A 25,554-nucleotide genomic window follows, 5' to 3' on the forward strand; every position below is an offset into this window, starting at 1 on the left:
TCCTACATTCAGTGCAAACAAGTTTGGGCAGAAAATCGGCAAATAAGAAGTTCAGGAAATCGAAAATGAAGGAGGTATGAGTTTTTTTTTTTTAAATAACTGGCAAACTCCAGTTCTGGGTTATTATCTTAGCTGCAATTTTACAGGAGGGTAAGTGGTTTTCAGTTCAAGATCAGAACTCAAGTGCAGATAGTTATGCAACAAGTGATTGCTAAGAACAAGTGTGGGCCGCTGTACATTGTGGGAACTCAGTAGGACTTCTCACGGGTTGAGTTTCAGTCATACATCTCCAGACTCGGCAGGAAAACGTGGTTATGAACATCTGAAACACACCATGAATGTGTGACTACGTCCATATTAATAAAGGGGTTTGCGAACAGGAAGGTAGAGTCTTTGTGAGCCGCTGTCAGCAAGCTCTAACGTTTGGACAACATTCAGTGAATACAGGTTGGGTGCAGTGTTTGAGAGGTGGAAACCATTCGGGTGGAGGTATTTTTGCCCAACGTGAGTTACCAGGACTTTCCATACATGCGTAGGCGTGGAAATCAGAGGTTAGTCACTGTCATTTGTGGGTGCCAGCTAACTCCATTGAGATTCAAACTCATCTCCAACTCGGCAGCAGGAAGACACGGATCTGTACCTCTTTGTTCCACTCAGAATTTCTTACTGTCATTTAATTGAGTATTCTATGTATTAATCTGAGACTCTTCATCTTTAAGTTATCAGCAGTTGAGACTTTCATATTGACTGGAATCTTGCCTGTTAGAAATCTGGGCAGGTGAATGTTATTTCTTTCATATATTTGGTCAATATAACAAGTAACATTTATATATTCGCTGTTGGTAAAATCTTTAAGTGTATGGCAAGTTTTGGTGCAAGGTTTTAAGTTCATTTATAGTGACATGATAACACATTAAGATTACCATAAAACTGTTTGACGAAATTCCTCACAGCCGTACAGTCAGTATTTTACCTTAATTTGAGCCTCAGAATATTACACATGTTCTATCACAGAGCTCTTGAATTACCTATGATCTGCACTGATATATTTGCAAGGGCGTCAAACAAAGAAGAGGCTCAGAAGGACCCATCAAACCCAAGGCAGAACAAACGAAAACACCAAGGGCCCCTGAAAACAACCAGACACAGAACAGAAACACATGACACCGCCCCAAGTAGATCAGATGCAATCTAAGCGCAGGCAAGAACTAGCAGCAAGAGCATACAACTTGTGAGCCACAAAAGAAAGGCTCAAGAAGAGAGCAAAAGAAAACAGCCACCAATTGCAACAAAGCCCAACCAAGGAACAGAAGATAAGGCCTGGCAACTGCTACAAGCCACATACCATAGACATAGACAATGACAAGCTAGCAGACAAGCAAGCTCAAACAAAGCGTGAATCTGCACAAGCCAATTGTCTGTAGAAAAACCAGGCACACGCGCAATTACCAAAACCAGGCGACCACAAAACATGAACTTAGAAGCTACCCAAGAATAGAAGACTGAAAACCAGAACCAAAGGTTGAGTGAGAAATAAGAGCAACAACGTCAACGAGCATAGAGGTGTACCCAACCTCAGCAGAGGCACAATGATGTCTAACATAAAGGCTCAACGGACAAGCAAGTAGCAGATGGAGGGCGAATGGAAAAAGAAATGCAACCAAGCAACAACAACATCAGAGGGGCAATGATGAACATAGGCACATGATGATGTAGTCACAACTACACAAGCTCACAATACAGGCAAGAGAAGACTCATAGAGAAAGTAAAGATGTTTGAGTGAAATGAGGATTAGGCAGCAACTAAGTCATACAAATCCATCTTGCAAGTTGGATACCAGACCTATGTTAGAAATTTTTACAAATTGGAGATTGGAAACAGGACGAAAATCAGAAGGGTGCTAGGAATACTTTGCTCAAATTGGTTGGACTTTAGGCATGTGTTAGTATTCAGGAATGTGCACGCAGGACAGGTCGGAAATCCACCTTGTGTTCATAATGCCTTTTCAAATGCGCAGAATGTTATCACTTGTTAGGAATTTTCCTTGCAAATGGATCAGAAATTCGATGATCATTAAGAATTTCATTGCAAGTGGATTGGATTTTCACCACTTGTGGTTTGTTAGTTTCTCGTGTTGGTTGGAAATTTGAAGGATGTTAGAATTTTTGTCCTAAGGATCGCTCATCTAGGTCGGAAATTTGAAGGGTTGTAAGGACCCATTTTTCTATAATATGAGGCACTACTTGAATTCTTCACAATTTAATGAATAGATAAACAATTTCTCTATGAAACTACTATTTAGGTAATAATTGAATGAGCCTTAATTACAAATGTATACACTATTTAATTCCAAATGCATACGCAATATAGTTATATACAAATTAACTATGACTACATAACATTCAAGATGATAATGATATTATTTGTTGTTTTTGAGGAATTTACATGCAATGATTGAGCGAAATAGCACTACCTTGTACTGCTTGTTAAATCTAACATGCAATTAAGAATATGCAAATTATGCAGGTCATCTTTGATTTGTCTCTGATGTTAGCTCTAAATAATGTTGTAGGTTGTGCTGATATGACAATAATAATATGCTCAAATGGCTGTCATCTCTGATTGTAACTCTATTGCTTGCACCAAATGGATGCCAAAAGTGATCTGCTCTATTAAAGAGTGATCCTTATAAGCTATAAATAAATATTTTTTCTCCAAATCATGATTGAGTGATTGTTCTCCACCAATCTAAATATCTTCGTTGACAAATGGATGCATCTCTTATACGTGGCTTCTTCTCTTCCAATGGCCGCATCTTCTTACAACCAGTGCTTAATTAATTAATGGATCATAATTGATAACTATCTATTATGATGAGTTTATCTATGGCATTGATAACATTAATTAGGATCAACCAAGGTATACAATTCATCTCTTATCTTTAGAAAATAATTTGTAGTCATTGGAGAAGTCCACATATTTGACCCTGCAACTACATTTAGTCTGCCATCCCTTAAGGTATTAATGTCATTGATGGGATAACTATGTGATATCCTTCGATGATCATATCCAATGAGATTATTGTATCACCAATATTGGGCAATAGAAACCATAGAGTTAATTATCAATCCGGTAATTACTAGTGATCTTTACAATTGTAAATGGATTGACTCATTCCATAACTTAGTGATTTTGTTATCGTATCTCTTCAAGATAACATTGGTAAGTTGATGCAACAAGAATCTGAGGGTACCCCTAATGGAGGTATTTTGGATCCCTACAAATAACCACACAACGGAAACACAACAACAATACAAGATCTGATACCAATTCTCAACACTTTATTCATATAAAAATTGTTTACATGCAATATGCCCGACTGTAAGGCCTTCTGGGTTAGGGCCAAATACAAAAAGCAATTACAAAAACAGTTCTGCAAGATCCCTCAAGATCCAACTCAATCCTAATCCCAGCTAGTCCAAATCTACACTCTAGTAGAAAACCCCAAGGAAATCTCAACTTGTGTTCGCAAGCCCACCAAGCAATCTCCTGATTTGCCAAGCCTCAGCTACTAGCCCTTCTCAAAATTTTCTCCTCTACTTCATCCTCTTCTCCAAGCTGGATGATTATATCCTAATCTGCCTAAGACTCCACAAAATACCCCCACTTATACCCAACTAAGCCAAAAGTCAACCTGGCCCATTACAAATTAAAATAGACCCTTACATTAAATATTTGCATAAGCCACAAGTCGGCTACAACACTCATTAACTACCCACAACACAAATTAAATGTCAAAAGTTGGCTCACAGAAAACTCGGGCACCACAGAGACTAAGACCAAACCGAGTGTTAGAAACCACCACCATGCATCAGCATTCCACCAAGCATAATCGAGCTCCATCATTGACCGAACCAACTTGGGCAAAACTACTGACGAGCTCCTAGTGTAAACCGATCTTACAGTATCTACTGAGTGCCCCAAGCATCGTCGAACGCCTTCATTAACCAAGTCACTCAGTCAACACAACAACTACGAACAACTCAATATTGACCGAGTACCACCTCTTTACTAACTGAGTCCTCCAACTCCAAAGCCAGAATATCCCAACATGCAGGATTACCAGTCAACCAAGGATGCAACTGCATCAAACACCCTAGGTTCGAAAAGATGTTCTTAATAGCTGGAAGAACATCCTCTGGGATTCAACACATGAATCCCAAATTGGTTCTTCACATACATATCCTCCAAGTCCTCAACTTATACACCCTTTCCCTTGATCTTCTTTTGCTTCTTCACATACATTCTCGGTGTTCCACAAGTTTGCCTTCCACACCGATCTCAAACCAACTCAAAATCCTTCAACTCAACTCGATTGCCAATACTCAAGTTCCTCCTATCAAGTTCTTCATTCTGCAAAAGAATCAGGGAATGCTTCCTGTCACCTTTCACAATTGAAAACACATTCTTGACAAAATCATGCATAGCCTTGCAATCATACTACCAAGGTCTACCAAGCAACAAATGACAACTCTTCATGTCCACAATGTCACACAATACTTGATCCTTATACTACCCAATCTGGAAATCAACAAGGCACTACTCCCTCACTTCCAAAGCATGCTCACCTTGCAACCAACCAATCCTATAAGGATAAGGATGTCTCATTCTTTTCAAACCAGGTTTCTGAACCATCTCCTCAGCAACAAGGTTGTTTGTACTACCACCATCCACAATCACATTGCAGACTTTACCACCAAACTTGCAACAAGTCCTGAACAAACTAGTCTTCTAACAAGATTCCAATGTCCTCTAACCAATCAGTACTCGTCGAACTAGCAAACTCTCTCCTTGCTCAGGTTGATTGTCACTGTCTTCAACCTCATTCACAATAGCAGCTTTTTTGTCAACGGCCTTAGAACATTCATAAGATCTATGTCCTACTTCACCACATCTGTAGCGAGTACCCTTAAACTCACCTCTACCTGTCATTCTCTTCTGATCAACAAGTTTTAGTTCATCTTCATTATTCAGTTTAGCTTTTGCCAAGCCATCCTGCTTCTCCTTCCCTCTGTAATTACCTTGATGTTTCCCCTTCAACTTATCTTCTGCCTTCAAGGCATACTGATAAGCATCTTCAATTGAATCAATCTTCAACATGTCAACCTCATCTTGGATATTGAATCTCAAACCATTAATGTATTGAGCTACCTTCTCCTTTGACAATTCTCTATGCCTAGACCGAATAGTCAACTTGTAGAACTCCTCAGTATAATCTTTCACAGACATATCTTTAAGTTTCAAATTCTGCAACCTTTTGAACAACTCAAGTTCAAAATCAGCAGGAATGAACTTAGCCTTCAACTTAGCTACCATCAACCTCCATCTAGTGATCTTTATTTCACCTTCCTCCTCTCTGTCTCTTTGCAGTTCCTTCCATCAAAGAGCAGTATGTCCTTTCAACTTAGTTTGTGCCAACCTTACTCTGAGTGGATCCTCAAAATTCTCTAACTCAAAGTAGTCTTCCAATTCACCAATCCAATCAATCAGGTCTTCAGGATTCAAAGTACCTGAGATATTAGAAACCTCCATCTTATGCTTCAACTTCAACTGAGATCCAAGTCTAGCAAATTGACCAACCCTAATTCCCATAGGTCTCTCCACACGATCAATTTTGTCCTCACCACTCAATCCAGCAACTTCAAAGTCTTCAACAACCTCCTCATAACCTTCTTCAGTACCCACATGCCAAGATACATCCCCTCTAGCACTTAAAATTTCAACAATCATATCACTCTTCATCAACACCATCTCAAATCTAAATTCTGCTTTAATCTTCTCTGAGATCCTTTCTTCCACAGCAACACTAAGATCATCAATCGCCCTAGGGTCCAATCTTCTTGGGGGCATTCCCAAGATCCTTTACAACCCAAAGCAATAAATCCACAAATCCAAAAGATCAATCAGCTCCACAAGATCAACTTTCACTTCCAGCCTTCACCCAAGTCCTAGTGCAAATTGCCTCAACTTCAACGCTCGATCTACACACTCGGGAACAATTGAGCTCTGTTACCGCCTGATGCAGCGAGAATCTGAGGGTACCCCTACTAGAGGTAGTCTAGATCCCTGCAAATAACCACACAACAGAAACACAACAACAATGCAAGATCTAATACCAATTCTCAACACTTTATTCATATAACAACTGTTTACATGCAATATGCCCAATTGTAAGGCCTTCTAGGTTAGGACCAAATACAAAAAGCAATTACAAAGACAATTTTGCAAGATCCAACTCAATCCTCATCCTAGCTAGTCCAGATCCACGCTCTGGTAGAAAACCCCAAGGAAATCCCAACTTCCCTCCACTTCATCCTCTTCTCCAAGCTGGATGACTATATCCTAACCTGCCTAAGACTCCACAACTAAGCCACAAGTCGGCCTAGCCCATTACAAATTAAAATAAACCCTTACATTAAATATTTGCATAGGCCACAAGTCAACCTAGCCCATTACAAATTAAAATAAACCCTTACATTAAATATTTGCATAAGCCACACTCATTAACTACCCACAACACAAATTTAATGCCAAAAGTCGGTTCACAGACATCTCAAGCACCATAGAGACTAAGACCAAACCGAGTGTCAGAAACCACCACCGAGCGTTAGCATTCCACCAAGCATAATCGAGCTCCATCATTGACCGAGCCAACTTGGGCAACACTACTGACGAACTCCCAGTGTAAACTGAGCTTACAGTATCTTTTGAGTGCCCCAAGCATTACCGAACGCCTTCATTAACCAAGTCACTCAGTTAAAACAGCAACCATGACCAACTCAGTATCGATCAAGTACCACCTCTTCACTGACTAAGTCCTCCAACTCCAAGGCCAGAAAACCCCAACATGCAGGATTGCCAGCCAACCAAAGATGCTCCTGCATCATTTGCCTTTGACCATCTTAGCAATGAACGAAGTGTTATTTAAACCAATTTTTCCACATAGAATTCCCTTGTTTCCAAACTCCTCCATATTTGATAATAAGTCAATAAGTGATAATTCCTTCTTCCACTTGGTCTTAACTTTTCTATGTTTTCCTATTATTATAACACAAAATATATATTATTTCATGTGGATGTGCTAATAATGCCTACTTTCTCTTTCATGAGTGTATCAATAAGTTTAAATCCTTAATTTTGAACTTATTCAATTGTTTATCTTCAAATTCTCCTTGAAAGGGGATCAGGTCTTCAAACTTGTGCATTGATAGCTGCTCACATTGAGTGGAAATCTCACCCTCATTTGAAATTCCTTACAAATAGAGGCCATAAATAGATCAGAAATTAGGCACGCCTTTGGATTTTTCAAAAATCATAGTTGCATGGCTACTCGTACCCATACCCCTAGGATGTGTACCTAGTACTAGTACATGTACCCCATACCAGGTACTCAATGGGGTACTCAATGGAGAACATCATAGCTAAAGACCTTGATTAAGATTTCTGATTTTTGTTTCAGTTTTCTTTTTGCATATCAGCTTGCTATTTATCAAGCTTATTTCAATATGCAATCACTGATCAGTTTGAAACGTTGATAGAATGAGTGTATGTCATTTCAATTTGTGTACTTAATCTACGAAGTTAATGTTTGACAATAAACTTTATCACTGTTCTTGTTTTGAAAAGGTCATTATAAATCAGATTTTCTATTAAATATTAAATTATATGAAAAAATGAAATACCCAAAATACCCCCATCTTCTATTTTGAAAAAATAGTCATACATGTACCTGTACCCATCTCCAAAATACCCAAGTACCCCTGTCTCCGTGCAATCTTTGACAAAAATGGATCAAGAATTTGCTAAGTCCAAGGGTTTCTCCTCCTCATGCTGAGCAGAAGATAGGCTAATGATTGGATTTTTCCACGATGCTAGTCAGAAATCTAGCCTTCATTAGAATTTAGGACAAACAATAAAATCAGATCAGAAATCTTACACATGATAGGAATATTGTTAGGAATGTTGTTGCATACTTAACCCAATTTCAAACTTTTCCAATGATTTCCCTCAGAGAGCTCAGATTTCCATCTCTAATTAGAAATTTTGCTCAAAACATATCTCATGATCCTTAAAATTTTCAGGAATCCTACCTCAGGCTAGGTGAAAATCCTCATGCTGTTAGGATTTTCCCTACAGTCCAAAATGGAAGTGAGCAATTGATTGGAATTTCCACCAAACTAGATGTACACTTAGAGAAAGTCGATCAAAACAAAGACTAGGCCTTGGCAATCCGCTTTGAGCAACTCCATCTTGTAGGTCGAAATCTCATGATCAATTGGGCAAACCACTCAACAGAAGTGAAAATACACTAAGTGCCTGAATCATGGCTTGGCAATTGAAAACTCTCACTCAAAAACCCAAACAGGCAAACTAGGAGTTAACTTGCACCATCAAATTGCCCAAATTTCTTACCTTATCAACACCTAAGGCTTTGAAATCACTACCAAACTAAGACAAACTACCAATCTACCAGGTAAAAGAAGGGGTACCCATTTGCAATGGGACAATGGTGCAAGTGAATGATTGTAGCTTTGATTGGATGATTCCAATCAATGAAATCAAATGATTGAATGGCCTATTGGTCTTAAAACATTTGATATCTAGTTTCTCTATTATTTTAATGATGGAGCTTTATTATTACTGATAATAATAGATGTGTGTGTGTATGTGTGTGTGTGTGTATTATATATATGAGATATATTATTATACATATATATATATATTAGACATATCCATATTCTATATTTAAAATCATTATCCTTATAATAATACATTAAGCAAATATAAATTATGATAATTAATATGAGTTAAGAAGAGACAAGTCTCTATGGGAGACATGCGTCTTCATACCATATATATACTTCATTGTAAGAGTAACTCGAAACACACAGAAAGAAAACAAGTGCTATTACACATTAAAAGCAATGAGTATTTAACAGTGTGAAAGGTCACAACAGAAATATTGCAGCCTGTAATGTCCCCTCTTTAGTTCGACATGACATTGATCATGGATTTTGCCTATTCCAGACTCTCGTAGGCAAATGGTGTGGAGAGAGAGTCAATTCTGCGGATCAGATGGTCATATCTTGCTCTTGAAGAAGTGTTAAGAGGTTATATTTTATTATTATGTGTTATTGGGGCCTACATGTTATAATTTTAAGTTGAGTTGCACTTTTTATTTTATAAAATTACTTTATTATAAAAAGTGCATTATAATGAGATTTTATAATGGATGTTTCTAGAAGTTCTAGCAACTTCTTAGAAAAGTGAATAAATAGAGGGCTGGGCCTCTCATTTTGGACATGCTTGGATTTGAGATTTCTTCTACTTCTTCCATTGTGGAGCAAATTTGTAGTCTCTTGGGTCTGCAAATTATTATTTGATCTTTGAGAACGAATCACTCCCTTGGATTGGCGACTTTGAGGGTGTGAAATATCACCTGAATTGTTGCATTTGAGGAGTTGGTAATTCAGCCATCTCATTTGGACTTCATTGAGATTCAGTTATAAGGACTTACTTTGGTTGGAATAAGGGTTTCAATTGTGCCCTAGCATTTGTGGAATGATTAACAGGGTTTGAAGACACAGTTGTGCATTATTTTCAGACTGCCAGTCCAGGGTTTGGACCCACGTTTTTGCTCATAACTCCTAATTGGTTTGACGGATGAATTTCATATTTTAGGGGGTTATTCAGCAACCCTAGGCGCCCAGATTTATTGCTTTTGGAGTGACAAAAACGCTGCAATATTTTTATCTAGCAGCCGTACCAGGCCGTACCTGTACGGCCCTGTCAGTTGGGCAGCAGCAGCTATTTTGTGAGTCGGTTTGGGGGCAGATTGTGAGGTCTTCGTGTGGCATCAATTCAGCATTCATATCCGGCAAAATTGGAGCTATTCCAGGTGCACAAACTGAAGTTTTGATTGCCAAAATATTGCATGTTATGGATTAGAACAGTCAGCACTATCATTGCATAAATAGTTATTTCCAGTCATTAATAACTGTTGTAAAAGTTTCATCATTTGCATTCCAAATCTGAACTGGGTTATTGTTCATGTCATAACATTGCATTGTCAAGAGCTTGATGTATTAGAAGTGCATAGTTGTGACAGTCTCTCATTGTAATCAGTTCTATTTGCTGTCATAAAATCAGAATTGCATTGGACTTCATATTTGAGTTTCATATTGTCATCTATCTCTTAGATTGGTAGTGTTATAATCTGGAAATTGTTGTTCATACATTATTGGCATCATATATTGAGGTTTCGTTGTACAACAATTAGTAATATTGCAGCCTTATTCGGTTACATGCCAACTGTTTGATAAAATTCCCAAGTCCAGTTTGAGGGTTTCAGTGGCCTTTATAGTAAGGGTCATTACACAGCCAATCGTCCAAAATAGGAACATTACCAATCTGTTCATAATATTTCAGCCAGAAATATGGCAGATATTTGGATTTTTATGAAAGCCCCTACCCCTAAAAAATCATAATTAATTTTAAGTGTCTGAGAAGGACAAAATGTGTTAAAAAAATAATGAAACCATAAAATGCTCTTTTTTTGAAGGTTTGAGAGGCAAGAAGAAGAGCTCTTAGGAATGAAAAGTATTCTTATTAGCTTATTGATTACTACAATATTTTTTTCTCAAAGCAGATTGGCAGCATTACCATGACAAGACCACTTTAGGCCCTACCTCTGGACATGTTATTGATTACAAATGTCTGCCAAATTGTGGGTCTACTTATTGCAATATGGAGATTTGAACTTGAATCGCATTATTTGCAAATGCACCACTTTGCCTTGACAGCATAAACCCTCAGACAACCATTTTGTTGTTCTTAAAATTGTAGTTTTTTTTATATTGGTTAAATTAGTCATCGCCTGTGCTGTTTTTTTGCCATGGCTAAATATTCTGGGAAAGGAAATTTAACAAGAACCCAAATAAAAAGCATTTTACACAGGGAGGAAAGAAGAACCATATTATGTTAGTAATTACATCAAATCATTATGAGGTCAAAACATGAATACAAAACAAATGGAGTGACTGGGAAGGAAAAGATGTCAGCCAAAAGCCATAATTGAAAGGAAATAGCAAACTTGTACCAGACAGGAGTTTCATCTAGTTTTTCTTCATCAGCAAGTCTGTATGTCATCAGATACATCCACATTGCTCGCAGAATACGATCAATGAGTGGCTCACCATTGGACCATTCAGGAAGGCGAGGTTCAAGATTGCTGTCAACAATAACCTTTTCTTCTTCCAATATTTTGGATGCACTAACACCATTTATGCTGGACAAATTGGGAAGCGTCTCTGCAATCTTTACAGCACTGCTTCCAAGAGGCCCAGGAATATCAACCTGAAACAAATAACTTGTGCAAAAACCTATAATTCAAAACAGTTTCATGGCAGAAAATTAAATTACTTATCAAACAGGTCAACTAGGACAAAAGGAATCATACCTCTAGTGACTGCAAATTTATAAATCCATGTAGTAACTCCAACAGATTCTCAGCTGAATTCTGATCCAGTGGATTTCCTCGAAGATTTAAAGATGTAAGAAGCGGCAACTCCAAAGGATTGAACACCTGCTAATAAATAATTTCAATAGCTTGTTTATTCTGCACTCTTAACATTTTAATACTACAGCTGATATCCAACCTATAATATATATTTACTCACAGCACAGCTGATGAACACTAGACACTATCCCAAACAGTTTTTTAGAGGCATTTTGAGATCTTCAAAAAGAGTTCAAGAATCTAGCTATAAATTCATCTTGAAAAGGACTGTCCTGCTAGCAACCATTAAGGATATCTAGAGACATTAACATCCTCAATGCTTGTTTGGCTGAGAAAGGTTCAGCATAATAGAGTCAAGAAATAGATCATGTGCACAACATCTTCACCTTATTTGAAAGATTATGGATAGATCGGTTTGATAAATCAAGTTCTGTTACATCCTTCAAAGGGCATGCTCTTTGTTCTTTATCAACAGGTTTCTCTGCTCCATAAATACCAGCACAGAATCCAAGGGCCCATTGGCTGTAATTGTGAGTGAACTGAGAATTATAGATCTCCAACTGAGGTAAAAGGTCCAATAAAATATTTCTTAGAGCAGTACCACTGCAAATTTTACAATCAATAAACCGCAGTCAATCATCTACCAAAATATTGATTTTCTTCGATCGCAACCCCAATCAAATTGAAGGATTAAAAACATGTAATCTATCAAACAAAAAAACTGGGCCAAAACTATATGACAAAAAAACGTTTACAACCCACTTACCAATGTTTTAAGAGGGGATTTTCATTTAACCAAAGAGCTCGCAGTTGATTGAATCCACCAACTGTTTGTGCAACTGATTCAATGGTTTCCAGTTTGTTTCCCCAGAGATTAAGACCGACAAGATTCTACCAGACAAGGAAATATTAGGATTAACATAACGGTCAGCACACTACAGAATGAGACATTTGGCAACAAAAAGTATTAGTCAGAGAAGCTAAGTAACTATACATCCAGTTTCCTATCTGCACTCCACTTCAATGTCTACTACCAGAATAGAATTAAAATAGGGAAACAAAGAACATTTATTTTTACAAAGGGAACTGTTGAACGATGTGGTCAAGTCTTCAAGATCAATATACATGTCATATACCTACTGTCACTTTTTATAGTCAACTCTATGAGCCAACTAGATTCTATTTCATGTACTAAATTAGATAATAATTACAAAATGAATCAACATTAAAACAGTTTGATCATATTTAGAAACACAATACTTTCCAATACTGATGGATCAAAAGTTCTAGACAGAACTCCTGCCATGCAGCTATCCCACAATTCTCATATCCACTTACGACTAGACAAGATAAAGTGAAGTAATTTGAAAATAGCCAAAATAATGACATTGCAAAAAACAAAAAAATATCTTTCTGAGGCTGTACTTTGACACCCACTAAACCAACATAGACAGTGCAAAAAGGAATAAAACATGAACATTTTTCTTCAAAATTTGAAGATTTACAGTGAACACATCATACCGGTAACTTGGAAGATAAATCTAAGGAGCATAGCATTTCATCATCAATCTGAAAATCCTCCAGCTCCAACCATAGAACATCTCTGTCTTCCTCTCTAGCTTTGCACAGTTCTCTATCTATTATGTCTTGAGGATTTTCCTTAGCCTCATTAATTGACACTTGCCCACATTCACCAGTGACGTTTTCACAAGCCTCTAGATCAAACTCATCTGCTACACACATTAATGTAGCCATTCTTTTAACTAATTCTGGAATTTCCTGCAGCTGACATCACCAATCAACACAAAATAATGAAACCCTGAGAAGTGGTCATAAGAAAACTAAAGATTTGTAATTTAAGGCACCGCACGCAAAGTCTTGCCTAACATTTTCACTACCAAAATAGTTTATAGGTTTTAATAATTTAACATATCCAGAATTTTGACTATAACAATAGTCTAATGGAGCTGAATAGAAAAGGCAACATTGAAAGTAATTAAAAATAGTATCCACAATCAGAACATAATAAAACAAATAACCATAAAACTAAAATCCTATATGATACAGAAAAATAAGCACACATGACATTTAAAAAAATCTTGTGGTGTGACGCAAACCTTTTCACATTTCAACCATTGCACTAATATTCAAATTCTCCCAATAAGCTAGAACTGAAAAGGATGAATTGAACCTTTATCTCCAGTCGCCACAATTACAACATCATGACTTGTCAAATTGAAGTGTTTAACTTTAATCCTATTCAGATGTTCTTAAGATCCAAAATTTGTTTCCTTTGCCATTGCATTTTCCTTAACGAAAGAAAAAGGCATATATCATAAAACAAAAGGAACAATAGCATTACATAATTGTAAGTGTGCCTTGTGTGGTTAGTCGATGATTGAAAGCACTTAACTTCAACTAATTCAATCTTTAGTTTTCATCCATTTGATGGGATTGAAGAGGAGATATTGATATAAAAACCAATAGAGCATTCCCCAGAAGCTTGCATTAGGTGGGTCAAGTCACTAATTAAGATACATCTAGTAGAGTCCAAGTCATCCATTATTTCTTGCATTCACAATTAGGAGCAGAAGTAGTCAAAGTTAGCTAGTTTACGTTTAAATTGAAATGAAGTTGGAAGATCAAAAAGTATATTTTCATTGCAAATTGTGAAGTCAAATCTTTAGAAGTGTAAACAGTTGATATCCATTGAATGAATAATGTTAGTCCCCCAAGTGATTACCAGCAAATCACATCATTACACTGAGTGATTATCCACAATAGGAGGATCCTCGAAGTCATTTCATGATCTTAATTTGCAAGCATAGCATGAGAGATGACCTATATCAAGAGAAGATTGAGTGTTTTGATGTTTTACTCTGAAACGTTGAGTATTTGATCATGCATGTTGTATTTGATATCAACAAGAATGAACTTTCAAAGTTATATTTGAGATTGAAGATATCTTTAAAAGTTGAGAAATCCATAAAAGAGTGAAAAGTTGAAAAAATCCAAAAAGGAAAAAGGTTTCTCAATAGACAAGCGGATTGATGTTTTCCAATTTGGTTTAATTTGAAGAAGCGACTATATTGACTCAAGTTATCTCAACCTGCAGCATAAGGGCAGTATAGAATACATGGCACCATTGGGCATGAGGAGATGCATTGTTTGGTGTTGCTTTTGACAGTGGAATTGGCATTAGAAGAAAGAATTTCTTTGTTAGAGTTGAATAAGCCAATGGCTCTTGTTAAATTAGAATCAGAGTTCATTGAGTCGAAAGAAATATCAAGCGAAAAACAAGAAACGGACATGGAGGAAATAATTCGCGCCAACGTTGTTGTAGTTTACATGACCTATTGCATTCAGAGTCAATTTGTCCATCATGTCAAGATAACATTGACTTAATTAGGTTTTGAATGGGTTGGTATGAGGAAGCATCGACGGAAGGTAGCAATGATTTCTCTTAGCTTTCAACTCAAACACTAAATAAAGAGGGTACTTATCACTCAAGTTAGAAACTAAAGGATGAGGAAGAAAATAAGTTACAACAAGGTGGTATGGTTGAGCCTAATGAGCAAGATGATCAAGAGGTAGAACTTTCATGCATCACTTCACAAGAGGAAGATATTGGGAAGAGAATTAGGGAGGCAATAGGTTTCATTGAAGGAAGAGAATGACAAGAAGCAAATATCAAAATCTGGAAATGCTTGAAGAACTACAAGAGGATCATCACAAGTTTGAAGAGGATGAAATCCTTAGTGTGCTTTCACGCATGATACAGAAGAAAATTCTCGAGGATGAGTTGCACAAGGTTTCAAGTATTCTTGGAGAAGAAGGCAGTCAAGTGGACGAGCTAAACAAGGAATCACAAGTTACAGTAAAAACCCTCAATAGGCTATATCCTTAACAAACATCAATTTGCTTTTGCTAATCAATAGTTTGATATTTTGTCAAACATTTGGTAGGCAAACTATTATCGCTCGATAAATAATGCTTTGAATTCACAGCCAGCTGGAAATTGACTTCCAACAGATGAAATATGGATTGCAGCTCTCAAGAAATAATCCAATTTACTCACAAGTTCAAAAATACATGCTCCTTGCTTATAATTGCAAGTGCTCTAAAACCTGATTGCTGCCCTCCAATAATTGATTGCAGCCTTCCACAAAGTCTGAAATCGCTGCCAAATATAGGGATGACAGCCATATTACATTTCTCTTTAAACACACCAAACAATAGACAATAATGGCATTCCAAATCACAAATTCTCCAGCCACAATAAAATTCCCAAGTACAGTACATAACAATCAAGAAATACTATAATTTAATTAAGACAATTCTTAGAATTAATTCACAATACCTCAGCTGTGAATTACCAGACACTTCTTAATTCCAAACCCTTATACTTTAGCAAAGGCAAAGAAATCAGCAAACTTAGAAACTCTTCGCAGGCAACAAAAGAAAATAATCAATCGGATGCTTTACTCATCAAATGGGCTCGTATTTATAATCTCCAAATAGCACAAAGTTTCCCAAATGAACTTCACTTAAGAAGCTTCCCACACACAACATTAAAACATAATAAAGTGCCATTATAAACTAATTTATTAATTGCTTTTGGCTCCGAAAATGACCCTTTCTACCATAACTTCAAATTCTGACATGTAAAGCCATTGTTTCTTGTTCTCATGATTTAAAACTTTTTGTCCCAGTTCCAACAAGCTATGATACTAAGGTGACCAACCAAAAACACTAACAAAAATAGCAACCTCAGCGCATTTAGCTCAATAATAATAATATATCACCCACTTGTGAAAACAACTGAAGAAGTATTAGAATCAAAATCTGACACACCAAAATGATTCTGATGATGAAAGATGATGAATGAACCTGACGGGATGACTTGCTATAATTAGACACTCCCTCCAAGATTCTTGGATCCCAAACCAAAAGCCCGAAATAAAAACTGAGAGCATCCTCCAACTCCTCTAACTCAACTCAGCTCATTGAAACCAACAAATTGACTTACTATAAATAGCAAGTCCCTCAAACGGAGCCAAAACACACCATAGGCTGCTAAAAAGCTTGTAACCACACAACTAAGAGCCTCAAATCCTACTATCAGCTCACAAGGGTCATGATGGTGAATTGACCTGGCCAACTGCAGGAACCTGCTAAAAATGGGGACATTACAATCCTCCCTCCCTAAGATTGCTTGTCCTCAAGCAATCCTAGAGCAAAATGGACATCACAATCCACCTAGATCCTAAAGGTAGAACTGTGTACTATCCCTGCTATGTACAAACAACTCCTGTAGCACCAACACCCAAATAACGGACATCAACATTAGAATCATTTAAAAACTGACTTGAGGGGATGATAAAGGCAACAACTCATCAGAACTCAATGCAACTGAAATACCAACTCTATCCACACCTAAGTTCCCATTAAACTGATAATCACACCCAACTGCACTATGGAGATGATAACAACCATAGGTACCTGAATCACTAATACCAACTCCAACCTCGGCCAAAATGTCCAGGGTGTATAGTTACTGCAAGCAACTATCAATCCCATCTACAAAAGATGATGCTAACCCATCCCGTTATGGATGGTATGAAACTGGAGCCAACCCACACCGATGTGAAATCAAGTCCTCTACCTGTGGGTCAAAAGAAAAATAATGAGCACTCCTCACAATGTAATGCCAATAAAAACTCTCAATCTCTGTCAAGGGCTCATCATCATCAAACTGAGAATCAGAAGATGGCTCCAATCTCTGACTTCGAACTACTGGTCAAGCAAGATCTTGGGCAACCTTCTTAGCAAACCCAACCTCAAAATCCCTATTGGGAAGCATAACAAATAGAGTCTCTACAATCTTTCCCACCAACCTCTGAATAGCATGAGAGCCTCGGATGAGACTACCCTCAGACACTCTATATGAATCCTCCCTCACATCCAAACTCTCCATTTGGACTCTATGTAGTAGAAATTATATGTGGAAGCATTCACCTGCGACCCACAACTGATCCCTCTGAAAATGCGACATTGCCAACTATCCAATGCTATCAGTTGTATGAGATGAAGAAATAGATCCGCTTCCAATAGAAGGAAGCAAATCAACATGAGAACCCAACTCCCCTGATACTCTCATCTCTACTGCACCTATATCCAGGACGGATGTGTTGGCCACATCATCACGTCCATCAATCTCAACTGTAGAAGCAAACTCCCCACCAACCACAATATGCAACTAAACTGGATCTGGGGTTGGTGTGGTCTGAACATGCTCCAACTCCATGGTCACCTCATCCAATCGTGATTGTGACTCCTAAAGAGCCAACTGAATACACTGAAGAGAGTCCACACTCACCTCAAGCTCTTGGGTGAACTCCACCACTTCGTCCTCTTTCTCTAACAATGTCTCATGACAGGTGCTACCCCACTCCAGAAGGTAATTCCGGTCAGCAACTAGCTGCAAGTAATCATGCTTCAAGATCTTGTCAGCCTCTCAAAGCACATGAACCTCTGCTAGAGAAAGAGTAGTATCACCCCACTCATCAAACATAGGAGCACCCCAACTAGATGTAGCTAGCATCCGACGGACAGCATCATGATGCCCAAGAGCTAAAGAAATGTCATTATCACTCACCTTCAACTAATTGGTCACATGATGTCTTTGTAACCCCTGACTACTATGCAATCTTTCTGTCTCACTAACTACACTGTGATAGGAAACTGAATCAAAACTGCCCACCACAAGATCACTCATACGTGTGCCATCATCCTCGCACAACTCCTCATCCGAAGAAATAGAAGCCCTCGCAATATCAATCTCCTCGCATGTCTCAGCTTCCACCTCAAATGTAAGATCATGTACACATCAATCCTAGGACTCATCAAAAACCTCCTCGAAGTCATCACCCAATATCTGATAAGGGATATCATACTCGGTGCAACTCATAGCATCATCAGATGTGTCCATACCAACTGCATCCACATCTCTCGACTTCGTTGTTACACCTATATCATCAACATCATAGTTGGGGGACTCCATACGTGCCTCGATCCCACCTAAGGAAGCAACTGCTTCCTGTACTGGAGCAACACTACAGTAGCTGAAATATAAGTCGCCAATAAGAACTCCCTCCTCCAATGAGTTTGAAAAGCTAGTGGCAACTACATCATCAACTGCCTCTCAACTAACCATAGCAGCTACCTTGGGAGCCTCAACTTGCTGAAGCTCGGCGCTTCTATCCATCACGGGCACATCCACATATCCCTGCAATGCTAGTCCATCATCAATATTGCTGAAAAGACTAGCAGGTGTCGTACTAAATGAAGGAACATCAGCATCATGGACACCTGTCGAGGAAAACTCAAGCTTCCTTCTTTGCAACCTCGATGTCGACCTTCTAAAGGCAGAAACCATATACCTTGTTGCGCTCTCAACTGTCGTTGGATCCTACAAGCTCTTGGCCAACCTCTGTTGATGAAGCTTGAGTTTCTCCAAACTCTCTTGCAAGGCATTCATTTTTATGCTAACTTCCTCATTACTCCATCGATTTCTAGAACTGTCAGTCCTATGTTTGTCCATAGCTAGAGAAATTAAAGTGCTGGTCACTCTAGTAATCAAATCTGAAAATCTTCAAAGTTAGCACCGAACAAATAAAAACTAAGCCCAATTCCTGCAAGTTGGCAGGAAACCGCTCTGATACCACTATAAAAACCCTCAATAGGCTATCCTTAACAAACATCAATTTGCTTTTGCTAATCAACAGTTTGATATTTGTCAAATGTTTGGCAGACAAATTATTATCACTCAATAAATAATGCTTTGAATTCACAACCAGCTGAAAATTGACTTCCAATAGATGAAATATGGATTGCAGCTCTCAAGAAATAATCCAATTTACTCGCAGGTTCACAAATACATACTCCTTGCTTATAATCGCAAGTGATATAAAACCTGATTGCTACCCTCCAATAACTGATTGCAGCCTTCCACAAAGTCTGAAATCGCTGCCAAATACAGGGATGACAGTCACAGTCCATTCCTCTTTAACCACGCCAAACAGTAGACAATAATGGTGTTCCAAATCACAAGTTCTCTAACCACAATGAAATTCCCAAGTACAGTACATAACAGTCGGGAAATACTATACTTTAATTGAGACAATTCTTAAAATTAATTCACAATACCTCAGTTGTGAATTACAAGGCACTTCTTAATTCCAAACCCTCATACTTCAGCAAGGGCAAAGAAATCAGCAAACTTAGAAACTCTTCGCAACCAACAAAAGAAAATAATCAATCGAATGCTTTACTCATCAAATGGGCTCATATTTATAATCTTCAAATGGCACAAAGTTTCCCAAATCAACTTAAGAAGATTCCCACACATAACATTAAAACATAATGAAGTGACATTATAAACTAATTTATTAATTGCTTTTGGCTCCGAAAATGACCCTTTCCACCATAACTTCAAATTCTAACATTTAAGGCCACTGTTTCTTGTTCCTATGATTTAAAACTTTCCGTCCTGGGTCCAACGAGCTATGATACTAAGGTGACCAACCAACAACACTAACAAAAATAGCAACCTCAGCTTATTTAGATGAATAATAATAATTCACCTGTCTTGTGAAAACAACTGAAGAAGCATCCGAATCGAAATCTAACAACACCAAAGTGATCTTGATGATGAATGAATCTGATGGAATGACTTACTATAAATAGACGCTCCCTATAAGATTCTTGGAGCCCAAAATAAATATTGAGAGCATCCTCCAACTCCTCTGACTCAACTCAGCTCATCGGAACCAACAGATTGACTTACTATAAATAGTAAGTCCCTCAAACGGAGCCAAAACACACCATAGGCTGTTGCAAAGCTTATAACCACACAACTAAGACCCTCAAATCCTAACGTCAGCTCATGAGGGTCGCGCTGGTGAACTGACCTGGCCAACTGTAGGAACCTACTAAAAATGGCGAAATAACAGTTACCATGGGAATCTAAATATGAAGATAGTTTTTTGTGGACTGACCATGGACCAAATGAATTGCCCCAGTTGTTGATTTTACACGATGATTTCCTTGAATTTGAAAATGGGGTAGCAAATTTTTCAAAGGTACAAGGATAAGTTTTCTAGAGGGAGAACCATCACCTAAGCTTTGTTGCTCTTTAAAAATTTAAGAAACCATATTTGGTCAAGCATGTATATAACTCTTTCAAGTTCGTCCTGTTAAAGTCTTGTGCATAGTTAGAGTAGGTTTGTCTTGAACTACTTGGTTCAAGAGGGTTAGAGTAGGTTTCCTTTATGTATTTAGCTTAGGTGTCTTAGGAGCCAAGAGATTAATTTTCCTTGAGTCAGTTAACTTGAGATGTTTGTGGAAGGATCAGTGATGAAGGGTACTCCCTTTATCAATCAAACACACAATAGAATAGAGAAATAACAACAAATTGCACGAACAAGAAACTTGCTTTCTATTATCTCCAATGAAATGGAATTACAATATTCAGAAATATAACATGCACAGCGACATGGGCATTTTCATTACAATATTCTGCAAGGCAAACCCACCATGTACATCCTCAAAACTGCCTTAGATAACCGTAAGGCCTTCATTATATGAGGAAATTTTAACCACACAAGAAGGTTCTAGAAATTCAAACCCTAAACTTTGAGGTAGACCATCTCTAAGATATTATTATTTATATTTTATTACCTTGGAAAAGGCCCCAAACAACTTTCAAAACTCAAATGAGTTTTTGAAGGATTTTTATTTTCCCATCCCAAGTAGCACAACTTCCGAAGGCCATAACCCTTCCCCTGTTGACCCAATTGACTATTATAACCCCATTTTCAAAATAGAAGGAAGTACTCTACATTGCATATTTTGCGAAGCATCAAGCATTCAAGGTTTGATCCCCTCTTAAAGACTCCAAAGCCTTCAAAATTGAGTTCAAAGTTTTTTTACTCTTCTACCAAAACCGAAAATTTTCATTTTCTAAACCAGACTTGATATTGCAATGAAACTTTACCGATAGGCTAATATAACCAAAGTGAACTTCTAAGGAAGAAATTGGAGATTCTGAGCTCCAACAAACAACTTACTAAAAATAGTAAGTTTCTCGAAATAGTATTTGTGCACTAAGATAGCCCTAAGTGGCAAACCAAACAATATTTTTTGGGTGATGCAAGATTGCCCCTCCACGCAAGATGCTCCTACATTGCTTAGTTGTTTAGTTTTCTTTAGGGAGTCAATTTGTAGGTTTGCCTTGAGTCGTTTTATCCAATTGGTTATTTGATTTAGTTGTTTCGTTTTCTTTAGTTTGGTTTGGTTTAGTTTAGAGGAATCCTAATTTGTGAGGAAGGTAAGGGTTATACAACACACTCTAGTGTTCTCCCAGTAGATTTCTTTGGTTTGTTTTTTGGATATAGGTTTCTTTGAATTGGAGGTTAATCCTAATAGCCTTATCCTTCGAAAAGTATTAGTCCTAAATTTGGATGGAGTCGAAGTTGTGTTTTGAGTAATTAAGTGTTTCGACTACAACATTTGCTCACAATTAATAGCTTTGAGTTCTTAGGAAGGTGAAGGTGGAATTAGTGAAAATGATACACCAGCCTCAATGCCACTATGGTTTTCCAAACCCTTTACAAACTTCACTACTTGTAATCTAAGACAAAAGATTTAAGAGAAAAGAAAAGAGAAAAATGAAAAATGAGGAAATTTGGCTCTGGGTGGGTGAATATCTCTATTGGTGCTACTCAATAAAATCACTGAAGGTAGAGAAATGCTCATGGTGAACCGTAGCAATAACCTCGTTGGAGTTATGGATGCATGCCTGGCAACAAGCCTCTATCTAGGATGCTTTTGGAGTAAATATATTAAAATAGTTAAGTCCAATGGATCTAAGAAGCTTTCCAAGTTCTTGTTACATGAGGAATGGATACACTTGCACGCACGTGGATAATGCAGGATGAAGGGTCTTAGTTCAGTTTGCGGTTCTTCCATTTTGAGCATATTTCTTAGTTGTTTGATAGGTGAAAATGGAATTGATCAAAGTTTCTTGGTTCCAAACAAGTTTTATCCTTAGAATTATCATGTACATTTCTTGAAGTGGATGCTAGATGTTGTGAGGTTTTTACCATCATCAAATTGCAAATGGGGAGCCCCTCTTTTCATTAGTAGGTCTAGGTAATAGGGAAACAGGCAGAGGTTTGAAATGCAAAGGGCCTTCTTGGGGTAAACTTGAGAAATCTACAAAATTTGACAGTGTAGAAGTTAGGTCTTTGAGAATAAGTGAGAATGAATGCTTGAACTTTAGTCGTGAGGATTTCAATCAATATACAATCACCTTTCAAATTTGCACCTAAGTTTAAGGGTTGAAGGGAGGTAGAATGGCTAAGTATGTTGGCATCAAGAACACGAGGCAAAATTCTAGAGGCAAGGCAAAATATGCCTTCCTCCCAAAATTCATTATCCCTGGTCCCTTTTACTTTCTACCCTCTCTAAGTCATACATTCCAAACATGCGATGTGATGCATGCTAAAAGGACCTAGGTCTTAATGTTTAATGGTAGGTTGGGAGTAAGGTGAGCAAAATTTATTAGAGTAAAAATATGCAAATTCTTGCGTAGAGGCAAAATCCACCCCTTACCCAAGATTTTATCCACATCTTGTTGAAATTCCACCTTATAGCTGTAAGAACGGACACGTAGTTGACTCCTTCAAAGCGCACAGTAAACAACTAAAGTGGAAAAATCTAGTTTACTGGAGTAAGGAAAAAAATACCAATAAGAGAGAGGCCACTTTAGTTAAATGATTGATATCATTTTTTTTTAAATGATGGATTGAAATCATAAATTGAACCAATCTCAAATCAACGCAATTCAACTCAAATAGATAGGGTCTCACACAAACCCAATCTGACTAAAAAATATTGAATATCAATCGAAACCATGCATTTAATACAATGATAACATCTAAGAATGGTGTTATTTGAATGACCAATGAATCACTTTTTTTTAATACCAAAGGATACAATTTTAAATAAATGTGGGTGGCCAGAGATTTTATTGAATGATGAAGACTTGCGATTCAAATCAAGGAAGAGTGATTTTATGAGGGGCTCTAATTTTAAATCCAACAATGAACAATGAACATCATTTCAAGTGATTGCAAATGCAAGGCTATCAATCTAACATATGAGACAAAACCACATTTTTCAATTCAAAGGCCATGTTTACAATGGAGGAAAGGCTACAATTTTAATGTATACAACCCCAAGTTCAGCGACAAGGGCCATGGTAATGGAAATCAGATTCAACTCAACAGGCCACAAATTAAATATCGATGGGATTCAAATACCATTACTTCAACACAGTTTGAAATCATTATGAGGATCCCGCAACCCACAATCTTCTCATAATGTCAAATTCTGCCTAGTGAGTAAATAAAATCTTCGACCAGCATTAAATTTCACCTTCGAGTTTTGAGTTGATAACCAAATTCGCATAAGGTAGAAGGGGCAATGATGAGTACGTGATAAAGAGTCTTAGGAAAGCCATGGGTTTTGTTGCCTTCCCATGATTGATAATCCTAAATCCCCCTTTATCTCTACCTATCAATGTAAACAGAAGTTGCACTTGAGAATCACAAAGATAACCGAGTTCAACCCCCTTACAATTTGCAAAGGGTCAAACAATATGAACAATGTACTAATAAGGCAAGCTAGATTTCCCCTCGAATCCAAAGCTTGAAATACAACCCATTTGTTCCCAAAATACATGGCAATTAAGTAAACGGGTGATTGGGAGTGCTTGAGCAAATTTTGGATGCCAAGTTAAGTGTCAAAAAATCAAGGTATAAGAGGACAAATCCTCTAAGGGTGGTGCTCAAAGGATCCATTTATCCTCAAACAAATCAAATTCCAACCCTAAGAGAACTTGGCTAGGCACACTTAAAACAATGATTTTATTGGGGAAAAATAATCAAAAATTTAAAACCAATAGCCTTCTTGGCCTAAGTCGACCTCAGGCAAGGCAGCTTAATTAAAATGTTCTTTTTCCAATGGTTGTCAACATGCCAAGATGGCCTTAATTGGGACTCTTGCCTCTTCAAATGGTCATCGCATATATAAAGGAGTGGGAGAGATTCATTTTAACAGCAACTCTAAACAATTTATCTTTGCAAATCAAGCATCAATTTCCCTTCAAATTAGCAACAAGTTGTTTCATAGAGTGGCATATCATCGATAAAAGAGGACAATTTTAACCTAGAATAATGGAACCTAAGATGAGGTGGGGGATAAAAGTGAAATCTCGGTATATTATTGCAGCCCAAGACTCACTCAAAATCTAGGTTTTAATAAACTTCATTTTAGATTGCAACAAAGAGATCATTTTGTCAAAAAGATTGAGACTTCGGGAAATTTGCAAAGAAGAGAAAATTCAAATTGCAATTAGAGAAAAGTGGAATCTAGAAGAAATTTTGTTTCATGAAAACTCTAAGTTTTTGTCTTCATTTTGTTTCTTCTTGTCGTTTCATAATTTTTAACGCATTTTCCTCCCTTTGTTTTGCAAGGTGAATTTTGGAGGAGTTGGATGGCTGTGAGTGGAATGCTTTGAGGTCACACTCAAGAACTCCAAATGAGCTGCAAGAAGAATGATTGATGACTTCCAAATGAGAGGAAGATCCAACATCAAGGCTATCAAAAGGACAAATCCAATCACATGATGACATGTTTAAGAATAATCGGAAAATACATCAAGTTCACAAGTAAAAATTCAAGTCAAGACATGAGAAAAAAAACAGAAGATGAAGAGGACCTGAAAGATGAAGCAATTCTTGAATATGAGCCATCAGAATCATTCACATGAAGTTGATATTTTTAGAAGAGTTAATCAAAGTTAGAAATGTTGAGTATCAAGAGATATTTTATAAAGATTATGGGGTTG

The 25,554-nt window shown here is 37.4% G+C and overlaps 1 protein-coding gene across 1 annotated transcript in view; it reads right to left on the minus strand.

Moving 5' to 3' along the window:
* The window catches only part of LOC149574807 (tubulin-tyrosine ligase), a 118,823-nt gene that overhangs the window by 87,443 nt on the left and 5,826 nt on the right, over nucleotides 1–25,554 (minus strand). Inside the window, exons 2-6 of the mRNA XM_089814632.1 lie at nucleotides 13,101–13,364; nucleotides 12,346–12,470; nucleotides 11,966–12,182; nucleotides 11,520–11,645; nucleotides 11,160–11,416 (exon numbers count right to left, since the gene is read on the minus strand). Coding sequence (XP_089670758.1) covers nucleotides 11,160–11,416; nucleotides 11,520–11,645; nucleotides 11,966–12,182; nucleotides 12,346–12,470; nucleotides 13,101–13,364 — 989 coding nt within the window. The remainder of the gene's footprint in view (nucleotides 1–11,159; nucleotides 11,417–11,519; nucleotides 11,646–11,965; nucleotides 12,183–12,345; nucleotides 12,471–13,100; nucleotides 13,365–25,554) is intronic.

The sequence above is a fragment of the Cupressus sempervirens genome, chromosome 2 (assembly GCF_028749045.1).
Source record: "Cupressus sempervirens isolate cs-2001-9-10 chromosome 2, ASM2874904v1, whole genome shotgun sequence".
NCBI classification, from domain to species: domain Eukaryota; kingdom Viridiplantae; phylum Streptophyta; class Pinopsida; order Cupressales; family Cupressaceae; genus Cupressus; species Cupressus sempervirens.